The 13,021-nt window shown below is 39.8% G+C and overlaps 1 protein-coding gene across 1 annotated transcript; it reads left to right on the forward strand.

The window, feature by feature from the left end:
• Nucleotides 1-5,181: 5,181 nt before the first annotated feature.
• Nucleotides 5,182-10,111, forward strand: LOC123246349 (tripartite motif-containing protein 10-like). The gene is made up of 5 exons (XM_044675258.1): nt 5,182-5,233; nt 5,271-5,458; nt 8,536-8,625; nt 9,227-9,457; nt 9,795-10,111. The coding sequence occupies exons 1-5, from the start codon at nt 5,182-5,184 to the stop codon at nt 9,819-9,821; spliced, it is 588 nt and encodes a 195-aa protein (XP_044531193.1). The 3' UTR covers nt 9,822-10,111.
• Nucleotides 10,112-13,021: the final 2,910 nt, after the last annotated feature.

A 13,021-nucleotide genomic window follows, 5' to 3' on the forward strand; every position in this document is an offset into this window, starting at 1 on the left:
AGTAGGAGCATGAAACATGTAACCATGTTAAAAATGATTATTAATAAATGTTAAAAAAAAAAAAAAAGACTGGCAAAGCATGGTCCTGACAGGGGAGAGAGAAAAGGGTTTGGACAAAAGCCAATAGCTGGTCATTCAGAGTGAGATCCTGGAGAAGGCATTGGGCTAAAAACAGGGGTCCCTGGGAAATCCCAAAAGAAAGTGGGGGGCTAGTTTTGCCTGGATCACAGAGCCCTGGGGAGAAGTCTGAAAATCTCTGTTTAAATTCTTTCTTCAAGGCCAGATTCAAGGAGTGCCTCCTCCATGAAACCTCCCCATCTTGGCTGAAATTTCTTATGAATATGTAGACACTTCTATTTTGCCTTTATTTTTTTTGCTTCCATAATAGCTATTCATGCATGTGGAATGCCAAATTTTAGATTGCAAACTTTATCACACTCCCTGTGTAACATCTGTTCCAAATCTTCTCTACCCTGAGGCCCCCACCCCCCCCTACAGCATCTCTCTCGTCCTCCCCACCACCCTCCAGCGGAGTAATTTATTTCCTTCTTTCCTGAGAAAATTTGGGTCATCACTGTGAAGTCCCTTGTGGTTCTGCTTCTGACCACACCCCAACAGTTTCATCTGAAACTGTTCTCTTCAACATGGTGGATAGAGTATTGGACTTGAAGTTAAGCAGACCTAAATTCAAAGTTCTGCCTCAGAAGCTTACTAGTTGTATGGCCCTGAGCAAGTCACCCACCCTTTCTCAGGCTCAGCCTTCTCATTTGGAAAATGGACATTAATATAGTAACTACCTCACAGGACTATGAGAATCAAATGAAAAAAGTGTAAAGTGAAATAAGTGCAAACCTTAAAGTGCTATATAAATATTAGATATTATTATTAATGTTAAATCTGAAAGACTTTTCTTGTGCCTCATTCTTCTTGACCATTACATTCCATCTTAGAATCAATACTAAGTATTGGTTCAACAGCAGAAGAGCTGTAAGGACTAGGCAAGGGTATGGAGGATAAGTGACTTGCCCAGGGTCACATAGCTAGGAAGTATCTGAGGCCACATTTGAAACCAGGACTTCATGTCTCTAGGTGTGGCTCTCAATCCACTGAGCTGCCTAACTGCCCCACAAACTAGCTTTAAAAAATATTTTTATAACAATTTCAATATAATTGTTTTTTTCTTTGTAATCCAAATATCTTCCTTCATGGATTTAAAAATATTTTTCTCTGAGAAAGTATCCATAGGCTATACCATATCACAAAAAGGTTAAAAATCTATTTTAGGTCCTCTGCTAAGGAAGGGCCAAGCAATGGTGCAAGTGGCTTGCAGGGAAAAGGAAAGTTTTCCAACAGATACTGAGAGCAGTGGGATAGTCAATTAGGGGAGAATCAAAGGATTGGCATGCAGTAAAAAGGGTTGCTTTGTAGGGAACTCAGGCAATACAGTTGTGTGGCCTCCTCTTTCTGCATTCAAAAGCCTCTCAAATTCAACATATCCAAAAGAGAACTCCTCATGTCCCCCAACCACAAAAACTAGCCCTTCTTCCAAACTTCCTTATTTCTGTTAAGAGCACCAGCATTCTTCTAGTCATTCAAGTGACATTAGGGTCATCCTTGATTTTTTCCATTAGTCCCCAGAAGGGACCCTTAAACTTCTCCCTCACATCTAATTAGTTGCCAAATCTTGTCAATTCTACTTCTAATTACCATTCTGGTTACCCATCCCTTTCTCTCTCCGCCCAAAGTCAATAAATACATTACTACTTCAGGTCCTTGTCACCTCTTGCCTGGACTATTGCAACAGTTTTCTACCTGGTTTCCCTGCTTCCAGTCTCTTCCCATCCAATTCGTTCTCCACATCGTAGCAAAATCATATTTCTCCCTACACTGGTTATTTTCACTGGCTTCCTCCCATACCTGGAATGCTCTCCCTCCTCCTCTCTGTCTTCCTTCTAATTCCAATTAAAATCCTACCTTCTGGAAGACCGCTTTCCTGATACTCCTCAGTACTGGTGCCTTTCTTCAGTTGATTATTTCCAATTTATCCAGATTATAACTTGTTTGGACAGTTTTTTGCATGTTGTCTCCCCCATCAGACCTAAGCTCCTTGAGAGAAGGAACTTTTCCTTTTCCTTGTGTCCCTGGCGGCTAACACAGTGACTGGCACATAATAGGCACCTAATAACCGTTTGACTGACACACAGGGCACTGGCTCCCTATTACGTCTAGGAGAAAATACAAACCCATTCTGGTGTTTCAAGTTCTCCATAATCCAACTCCAACCTACCTTTCCAGATGCTTTCTAGATATATTCTTTTACTCTCATTCCGACGCACGCCCCCAATATCTAACTAAGAATCTCGGAAGCGTAAAAGAACTGGCCACTAGTTATTAAAAAAAAAAAAAAATTGTGGAGATTTGGTTGAGTTGATTGGAAGGGACGCCAATAGGCTCTTCGGATTGGCTAATTATGAAGGGGCGTCATCAATCACTAGCTAGACAAGCAGCTTGAGGCCGCGGCGGAAAAGGAAAAGTGAAAGGCGTAGAGAAGTTTGTCCAAAGTTCCCCTAGGGCTGGGCAGTTGTTCCTTCCCGAGCCTGCAGCCTCCGGCCTCTTCTCCAGCCACCAGCGGACTCCGTGGGGTCGCATCTCCTTCCGCCTATCCCTGCCCTCTCCATATCCTGGGTCCGACAAGGTGAGATGTTTCTCAAGCTGGCCCTGAGAAGGTTGGTATTGACGGGGTGGGGGCTCTACGGAAAGAATCCCGGTTTTGGAATCAGGGAACCCGGGTTTGGATTTTTAGCCGCGTTCATGAAATACCAGCAAAAAACGGTTTGCTTCTCTGGGACTCCTCAGAACAAAAACTCCCTTCTCCAGCCACTGCTCCACTACATATATGTTGCCTTCCCCATTATGATGTAAGCTCACTGAGAGCAGGGATTGTCACTGTCTCTATTTGTACTAAGCCAGTGTTTAATAAATGCCGTTTCATTCGCTCTCCGTACACTCAGTTTCCCCACCTGTAAATTGGCTAGAACTTCCAGCCCTAGAAACGAATCTTAAAGCTCCTGAACCTAATCGAGAGCCTGGGTAGGACTACCTGGTATCAGTCAGTTAACATTTATTTCTTAAGTACAGGCTCTGTGCTAAGCGCTGGAGACACAAAGACAAAAAACAGTCCTCACACTTAAGGAGCCCAGGTCTGACGGGGGAGACCACCCGCGAACCACAATGTACAAACAAGACAGAGGCAGGATAAACTGGAGATGGTCTCACTGAAAGGGCGTTTAGACAGAAAAAAAAAAAAAAAAAAGACTGAGAAAGGGTTCTAGCTGGAGGTAGAAGCCAGGAAAGCCAGGAAGCTGAGAGGGGAGGAGGGAAGAGTTCCTAGCAAGGGGAGACAGCCAATGAAAACGCTGTTACTTTGTGGGGGGGGGGGGGGGGGGAATGGTTTCCAGACTTATGTAATAGGGGTCACGTGGGCTTATTTGGCCTTAGGAAAGGACACAAGGAACCGCCTGCTCCGAGGCCTTACATCAGCCTTATTTCTTCTTTTCGTTTGTTTTTTGGTCTGCATCCCATACAGGGTTGGGGTATCCTGGAACGTACTGCACTGGAGCTCACTGTCTCTGTGCCCCAGTACAGGGATCTGGAACTTCAGACCCATTTACAAAGGCCTAAACTTTGCCAACATGCAACACACTGTAAATTACTTCTATTACTGATTTTTAAAATTATATTTAAAATAGGTATTACACCTAAAATGATTGAATGCATTCCCAGGATTCTCTTAACCAGGGGTCCATAGACTGTGCCCCACCTTCCCCAGGGTTCTGTCAATAAATTTCAAGGAATCTATGAATTTTGGCAAGAGGAAAAATGTATATTTTTAATTTTTTCATTCATCTATAACTGAAATTTAGTATTTCACTTCCTTCAATCTCGAAATTAAAAAAAATTTATTGAGTCCATGGGAGCTTCACTGGATTCCAGAAGGAGCCATGACACACACAAAAAGTTAAGAACTACTCTAGTGGGAGCCTGAAAGTCTCCTCAGCCTTGTGTGGTCTGCTGCCCTTCTTAGGAATCAGGAACATCTGACAAGATTTTGGGAAAAATTAAGACAACCTGAAAGAGTTGGCAAGTCTAAGGTGAGACCTGGATTGACCACATCCCAGAATTCAAAATATAGTTGGATTTTTCCATGTAAGACCCTAAAGAGGATGTTTCTATATCAATCATTTAACTTATGAACCTCCCCAATATCATTTCCACACACAATATATACTTTACCTATTTTAATGTTTTCTCTCTTTCTCCAGTATATCTGATCCAGGACTTAATTATTGTGAATGTGGTACTTCTCCCATCTCCACCTCTTCTGCTTCTAGTCTTCAATCCTTTTTCGATCTGTCCATCAGTCTAAGCCGTATCTAAATGACTTTTTAAAACTCACTTTCCTAAACCCCTTTTGAGAAGGAGAGAGACTAGAGGTTTGGTACAATAGGGTCAGAAGACCTGAGTTTAAATTCCATCTCTACCTCTTCCTATTATCCATGTAACTCTAGACAAGTTGGAATAGATTGCAAGTAAAATCCTTTCAAGCTCTAAATCTACTATATGATCCTAATCTGAATACCTAGAAATTTGACTCCATGCTTACCCTTATTTGAAGGGAAGAGCTAATCTTCACCCAAACTTTCCCCAATTGTAATTTCAATCCCTATTCATTTTCAGAATTTCTCTCTTTAGGGGGCACCTGGGTAGCTCAGTGGATTGAGAGTCAGGCCTAGAGATGGAAGGTCCTAGGTTAAAATCTGACCTCAGACACTTCCCAGCTGTGTGACCCTGGGCAAGTCACTTAACTCCCATTGCCTACCCTTGACCACTCTTCTGCCTAGAAGCCAATACACAGAAGTTAAGGGTTTAAAAAATAATAATTTCTCTCCTTACCCTGTTCATTATCCTGTCTAGGAAAGCAGAATCCAGGTGAGGTAGAGTGGTCATGGCTGCCAGACCCCTACTCCCCCTACCAGAGACCCTCCTGGAAGAACTGATCTGCAGTATTTGTGTGGAACACTTGAAGGACCCAGTCAGCATCCCCTGTGGCCACAGCTTCTGCAAAACCTGTATCACCGAGCTATGTGACTATTATACAACCCACTGCCAAGGCTCTGTGCCATGTCCAATTTGCAAGAAGTCTTTTCAGAAGAAAAACATCAGTCCCAATTGGGTGCTGGCACAATTAGTTCCCAACCTCCTCAACTTAGAACTCTCTGATAAGCAACCAGAAGATTCTAAACAACCAGCAGATTACCAGCTTTGCAAGAAACATGGGGAAAAGACCTTCTTCTTCTGTGAAACGGATGAGCAGTTCTTGTGCTTTGTGTGCAGGGAGCTCCGGGAGCACAGCACTCATGTTGTCTTGCCAGTGGAGGATGCTGCCCAGCCCTACAAAGTAAGAAATCAGCTTTGGTCTTTTCTCCCCCTCGACAGATCTAGAGTGAAACTGGTGAATGTAACAGTTGCAGTACCGGCAATCAGCAGGTATTTGTTTAAGCATTTTCTGTGTGCCAGGTAGTGTGCTAACCTGTAAGAACTGGGGTTCCTGGGCTCACCAGGATTGTCACTGTCAAAACTCCCTGTTACTCCAAAACACTGTTGCCCTGCCCACCCAGTGATATATCTGAGGCAGTGTGGGGCAATGGGAAGAACTCTGGATTTGAAGTAGGAGTATCTGGGATAATATCCTGGCTCTTCCACTGACTTCTTTTTTATTTTTATTTTTATTTTTATTTTGAATATTTTCCCATATTTACATGTTTCGTGTTCTTTCCCTCTCCCCAAACCCCTCTTCGCCCCCCTTAGCCGATGCACAGTTCCACTGGGTTTTACATCTATCATTGATTAAGCCCTAATTCCATATTATTGACAGTTGGGCTAGAGTTATCGTTTTTCCACTGACTTCTTATATGACCTTGCGTAAGTTATTTAACCTATATGGCCCTTGGATTTCTCTAAAATGGGGCCTTTGCACCCTGTAGAGTTCCTTCTAGCTCTAAACCTGTAATTTTATTACTAGTACTTGGTCACCAGTAAGGGCAGAAGTGTGTAACAGTGATAGAAAGAAGAGTGTTTGGGGAGTTTGTTGGCATGAGGAGTTGGGGTAGGAGTCCAGGATAGTGAACACAAGAGGGGTATAGGTATGATTTGCTTAAGACTTCTAGAGAAAAAATTTAAAAAGCTTATAGAGAATAGGAGCATCTAGGTAGCACAGTAGTTAGAGCACCAGGCCTGGAATCCAGAAATCCTGGGTCGAATCGGGCCTCAGACACTTCCTAGGGGTGATCCTGGGTAAGTCACTTAACCCCAGTTGCCTAGCTCTTGCCACTCTTCTGTCTTAAAACTGATACTAAGATAGAAGGTAAGGATATTGGTGGGGAGAGGTAAGAGAAAAGGAGGGAGAGAGAGACAGGGAGAGAGAAAAGGAAGGAAAGAAAAAACTTATAGAGAACAAACTCCTGGAGAACTCAATTTTGAAGATTTATTCAATGAAGTCATTTGTGTCAAGAAAAAGTAGAAATAAACTAAAATTAAAGCTGAAATGATTTTAAAGTAGAAAATTTCCCAGCATTCATAATAATTAAGCCCTAGATCTTACATAGGTTTTCTTCATCCCTAGACAGTTATTAGGAAAAGTCTCCAATATTTTACCTTTTTTCCAGAAAAAGTAACTGCACTGGAGCTTACTATCTCTTTGCCCTAAGACAGGGGTCTGGATCTTCAGACCCATTTACAAAGTCCTAAACTTTGCTGATATACAATATACTATAAATTACCTCTATTACTGATTTTTAAAATTGTATAATTGCATAAAATGCTTAAATGCATTCCCTGGATTCTCTTGTGTAGAGGTTCTTAACCTGGGGTCCACAGATAACCCCTCCCACTCCACCCCACCCCCACCCCCCCAGGGGTCTGTCAATAGATTTCAGGGAATTTTGTTAAGAGGAAAAATAAGAGTGTTCACTTTGTGGGATTTTATAGCTCAGTAGGATTGATGGGAGCTGAAAGCTCTGTGGTGTTTTGAAGGGAAAGCACTCTCTTGGTGATGACCCATTAATTTCCCTCAGAAAGGGTAGCCAAAGTAAAAACATTAAGTAAGGGAGGACTTTGTCAGGAAAGACTTTTTGGAGTAAGTGAATTAAGCACAGCCCTAAAAGAGATAGAGGATTTGTGATGAGAGGGAGGAAAGGTAAGGAACATTCCAAGAGAGGGAAGAGAACGTAAGTAAGAGCACACTGTAATCTGAATTGTAGCTGTGATCTGGTCTCTCTTTATATTACTAATTAATCGAATCTTTATCTCAACCTTTGCTGTTCTTGGTCAATCATTTTCAGTCATGTCTGACTCTTTGTGACCCCATTTGGAGTTGTCCTGGCAAAGATACTGGAGTGGTTGGCCATTTCCTTTTCCACCCCATTTTACAGATGAGAAAACTGAGGCCAGTTAAGTGATTTTGCCAGGTTAAGTGACTTGCCAGGGTCACACAGCTAGAAAGTGTGGCTCACGAAGATGAATCTTCCTGACTTCAGACCCAACATTTTGTCCCCTGCACCACCTATTTGCCCAAGCTTGAACCATGTAAAGTTTTAGACTGCTCTGACTTTTAGGCTAATCTTTTCACCTATTCTTTCCTTATATTTAACCACAGTGATGGATGCTTTTAAACCTTTCTCTCAACCTGTTATTCCCATTCATCTTCTTCCAGATCCTAATATTGATTTTCCAGGCCTTTCTCCAGGGAGAAAGTGTTAGAAGCATACAGATCAGTTTTTTCTCAGACTCATAAAATGTCATTATTTTTTCTTTTTTATTATTCATAAAAGGTCATTATATTAAAGCTTCTCATCAATCATCTAGCCCTTTCCCTGCAATTTATTTTTTAAATTACTACAAATTTTTATTCTGTTATTCCCAACTTGACAAACACCAGTGAGCATGAACCTTTCCATATATAAAGAGTACAAAAAGATTACATGTGAAATGATAACTCTCTGCTATGTTAAGCTTTTTTTTTTTAAGTTGTATATATAATAGGGCAGCTAGGTAGCACAGTGGGTAGAGCACAAGACCTGGAGTTAGAAGGACCTGCCTCAGACACTTCCTAGCTGTGTGACCTTGGGCAAGTCACTTAACCCCAATTGCCTAACCCTAAGGCTCTTCTGCCTTAGAATCAATATTTAGTAATGATTCTAAGAAAAAAGATATGGGTTAAAAAAGAAAGACATGTAGGTTAATTCCTAAGCTATCGTGCTTGCCTGTGTCTCCCTCTGAACTTCCTTCCATTCTTATCTGTGCATTTCTTTAAATACTTTTTGGATATTATTTTCCTTATTTTTTCTTTTTGGGGGGCATCACTATCACTAGTTTTCTATATATGATTCATCTATCAAAATTCCTTTCTAGCCTATTAACTATAAAGAGGTGTTGAAATTATATATGTCAATAGGAAAGTAACTCTTCTTTCTACAGGATGAAATTCAGAGACAGCTGAAAAGTCTGAAGGAATCCAAAGAAAAGATAATGCATTTGAAGGGAAAAGATACATTTCAAGAATTGCTGGTAGGAGAACATTCCTTCCCTGCCCCTCTTCCTCCCCCCCACAAAAAAAAGGTAATGTTCTATTTCAGGAGCCCAGGATCTCTGGATATTTACTTAAAGGTCTGGAAAGAAAAATCTCACACTCCAGAGTATGGAACATGTGTTCCTTCCCATGCTCCAGGAAAATAAAGTCAAAAGAAAGGTCTACTTCTATTTGTGTGACTTTATGCAAATAAATCTTTCTTCTCCTAATTTTCATCCTCATTAAATAGTGAAGAGAACCCATTTAAGAATCCTACCTATCTTACAGGGTTGTTGTAAATTTTAATAAGGTAATAGATGTCAAAATTCTTTAGAAAATGCTATGCTTTCCCTTTGGCTCAATAGTAGTGAGACTAGAGCAGGAGTTTTTAACATTTTTTTGTGCCAGGTTTTCCTTTGGCAGTCTGGTGAAGTGAAATACTGTTTTGCTTCATAAGTAAGGAACATTCAATTAGAGATTAATCGAAATAAAGTTTCAAATTTATATTTCTATCCACTGATCTTTTGGGCGTCCATGGATTCCAGATTAGATAGAACTCCTGCTCTAGAGTCAAGAACATTTTCCACTTCATTTCTACAGAATCAGATTCAAGACAAAAAACTGAGAATTGTGTCTGAGTATCAGCAGTTCCGGGAGTTTCTTGATGTGCAGGAACAGCTCCTTCTGGCTCAGATGGAGGAGTTGGAAAAGGACATCACCTGTAAGAAAGAGCAACATGTCACACAAGTCTCTCAAAAAGTATCCCATCTTGAAGAATTAATAATTAAAATGGAGGAGAGAGTTTCTCAGACCCCAAGTGAAATCCTTAAGGTGAGAAACAAGGGAACATTCTGTTTATGCCCCAGATGATGAATGTAATAGATGCAATACAGAATAGAATCTGACATGAAGGAAGAAAAGAATTAAAATTAAACCATTGATGATATACCATAGGATGAATTTCTAAACTATCAGAAGCATGAGGTATTGGAACATTAAAGAAATTAGTGATAGTGAGAACAGCTAAGATTTATAGGTTTGGAGTGAGCGTCTGGAATAGCTGGGAGGGAAATGCAAAAATTAGTTTTGGTATTCTCTAGGGATTTGTTCCATAATCAGTGGAGAATGCTATAGAAAAACTGACTTTATTTTCCCCTCTCTTCCGTAGATCAGAAAACAATTGGAAGAAAGGTAAGTGCACTTAGCTGGCTTTTTTCTCCTGTATGTGTCTTCTATCTCGCATTCATTTATTAATATCCTATGAGTAGGGTCAGATTTTTTTCTCCTGTTAGTTAGCCTGGTGGAATAACTTCAGTACAAGATTGTATACTTCTCTTTTAAAAGTAATTTCCCATTCATTCATTTAAAAAAAAAAAAACACATTTATTCAGGGGCAAGTAGGCGAATTCATAGTCAGATCCAGAGACAGGAGATGCCAGGTTCAAATCTGACCACAGATACTTACTCACTCTGTGACCGTGGACAAGTCACTTAACCCCTGTTAAGAGTTTTCCACTCTTCTAACTTGGAACCAATACACAGAATACTAAGTATTCTAAGAGAGAAGATAAGAGTTTAAAAAGCAAACATTTATTCACTGTATAATGGTTATAGAACGGTGGAGCAGTTGTTATGGGAAGTAGAAAAAAAGTCCTAATAGGGTTTACAATTTAATAAGGGGATAAGATGCAAAAATAATTTTAATATACATTTTCCTGCATAAGTAATAACTTTATTGTAACTTGATTTGCTGAAATGCAGAAATATTTTTTGCATCAAGATACAAAAATTAATGTACATTAAATAAAGATGTCAGGGACTTATGCAAGGTGTTACATAATTATCCAACCTTTGCTTGAAGATGTCCAGTCAATGTCAGGAGGCCCATTAAATGCCAAAGGGTCCCATTCCACTTCATGTTGGCTCTAGTTGTTAGGAAGTTTTTCCTATCCAGCTTAAATTCGCTTCTTTGCAACTTCCACCAGTTGCTCCCACTTTTGCCTTCAGGGGGCCAGGTGGAACAAATCTAATCCCTCTTCTACATGAGGGTCCTTCATACGCACTTATCATGCTCCCCCTGAGCCTTCTCTTCTCCACCAGTTTCTTCAGCAGATCCGCATACAGCAAGAACCTGAGACCCTTCCCCATACTGGTTGCCCTCTTCTAGATTCTCTGTAGTTTATCCATGTTCTTTGCAAAATGTGGTGTCCAGAACCAAATATGAGTACTGTGGACACGTAAACTGATCAGGGCAGAATACGATGGGACTAATACCCCCATATTCCTGAAAGGTCATGAAAGCCCAAGATTGCACTCACATTGTGGAACTCATTTTTTGCCCCAGATCCGTCTAATTCCTCTATCATCTAACCCACGTCTTTTCCATCTTCCTCAAATAAAGCATAAGCTACTTTATCAAATACTTTGCTAAAAATAGCTTTAATAAAAAATAAAAACAAAATCAAATTAGTGGGGGCAGCTGGGTATATCAGTGGATTGAAACCCAGACCTAGAGACAAGAGGTCCTAGGTTCAAATCTGGCCTCAGACACCTCCTAGCTGTGTGACCCTGGGCAAGTCACTTACCCCCCATTGCCTAGCCTTTACCACTCTTCTGCCTTGGAACTAATACAAAGAATTGATTCTAAGATGGAAGGTGAGGGTTTTAAAAAAAAAAGTATAATCTGCACCATAAGTCTTTTATCTCATTGACAAGGGACAAGTAGCATGCATCATCACTGGTACTCTGAAATTTTTTGTTGATCATTCTGTTTATTAGAGTTCTCAAGTGTTTCAAAGTTGTTTTTCTTTATATTGTTGTTATTGTTACATAAATTGTTTCCTTGGCACTACTTAACTTTGCAAAGGTTCAATCAAATCTTTCTAGGTTCCTCTTTCATCATTTTTTTATGGCATAATAGTAGTTTTCCATAATAATCATATTCCAGGATTCACCAATTAACTGACATACCCTTAATTTCTAATTCTTTTCCATGGTAAAAAGAATTGCTCTAATATTTATAAATATAAAAATTTTAAGTTTTTTATATTTATATTTTATATATTTAAAAAATTTTTAAATGCCTCTATCAATTGTCATTTTCCATTTTGATGAATGTGAGGTAGAACTTCAGAGTAGCTTTAACTTACTTTCTCTAATTAGTAGTGATTTGGAACATTTTTTCATATGGTCATTGATAGCTTGGATTTCTTCCTTTGAGAATTGTCTGGTTCATATCCACTGGCCATTTAATGAAGAATTTTCTTCTTCCTATGTACTTAAATCATCACCTTATATTTGTTGTTGACTCTTCATGACCCCATTTGGGATTTTCTTAGCAAAGATACTGGAGTGGTTCACCATTTTCCTTTTCCAGCTCATTTTACAGGTGAGGAAACTGAGGCAAACAGGGTTAAGAGACTTGCTCAGAGTCACACAGCTAGTAAGTGTCCGAGGCCAGATTTGAATTCTGGTCTTCCTGACCCCAGGCCTGGGCTCTCTATCCAATGTGCCACCTAGCTCTGTGTGTGTGCATGTGTGTGTGTGAACGTGTGTGTGTGTGTGTGCGCGCACATGCGTGCGCATGTAGCCCAAGAGACCATTCTCAGAAAAACTTGCTGCTCAAGTTTTTTCCCCTCAGTTAACCTGTTTCTTTTCCAATTTTAACTATATTTTATTTGTTTAAAAACTTTTTGATGCCATTAAAATAATCCATTTTATTTCTTTGACCCTTATTTAGGCAACAACTCTTCCTCTATCTGTAGCAGCTCCTCTAATTTTTTTATAATGTGGCCTTTTACAACCTAAGATCTCTTTGGAATTTATATTCATATATGTTGTGAGAAATTTCTCAAAATGTAACTTCTATCAGACTTCTTTCCAGCTCTTTCAACCATTTTTGTCATCTTCTGACTCCTAATCCCAGTAGCTGAGGTATGCTACCATGCTCATTTGCTTCTGTATGTTTGCATCTAGTCTTTCACTGATTGGCATTTCTGTTTTTTTCTATCCAGTGCCAAATAGCTTTTCAGGATTACTGCTCTGTAGTATAACTTGAGATCAGGTGCCATTAAGCCCCGTTCCTTTCCACTATTTTTTTTCACTATTTCCCTTCAGAGTCCCAGCCTTTTTTTCTGCCAGATGCATTTTATTCTTTTTTCCTATTTCTGTAAAGTAATTCTTTGGTGATTTGGTTGCTATGTCACTGAACAATTAAATAAACAGATAATATTGTCATTTTAATTATAATGAGCTGATGAACCATGAGCAATTAATATCTCCAATTATCCAGATTTCTTTCTTTCCTTTCTCTCTCTCTCTCTCTCTCTCTCTCTCTCTCTCTCTCTCTCTCTCTCTGTCTCTCTTAAACTTTACCCTCTGTCATAATCAATTCTA

This window comes from Gracilinanus agilis, chromosome 4 (genome assembly GCF_016433145.1).
Source record: "Gracilinanus agilis isolate LMUSP501 chromosome 4, AgileGrace, whole genome shotgun sequence".
In the NCBI taxonomy this organism is placed as follows: Eukaryota; Metazoa; Chordata; class Mammalia; order Didelphimorphia; family Didelphidae; genus Gracilinanus; species Gracilinanus agilis.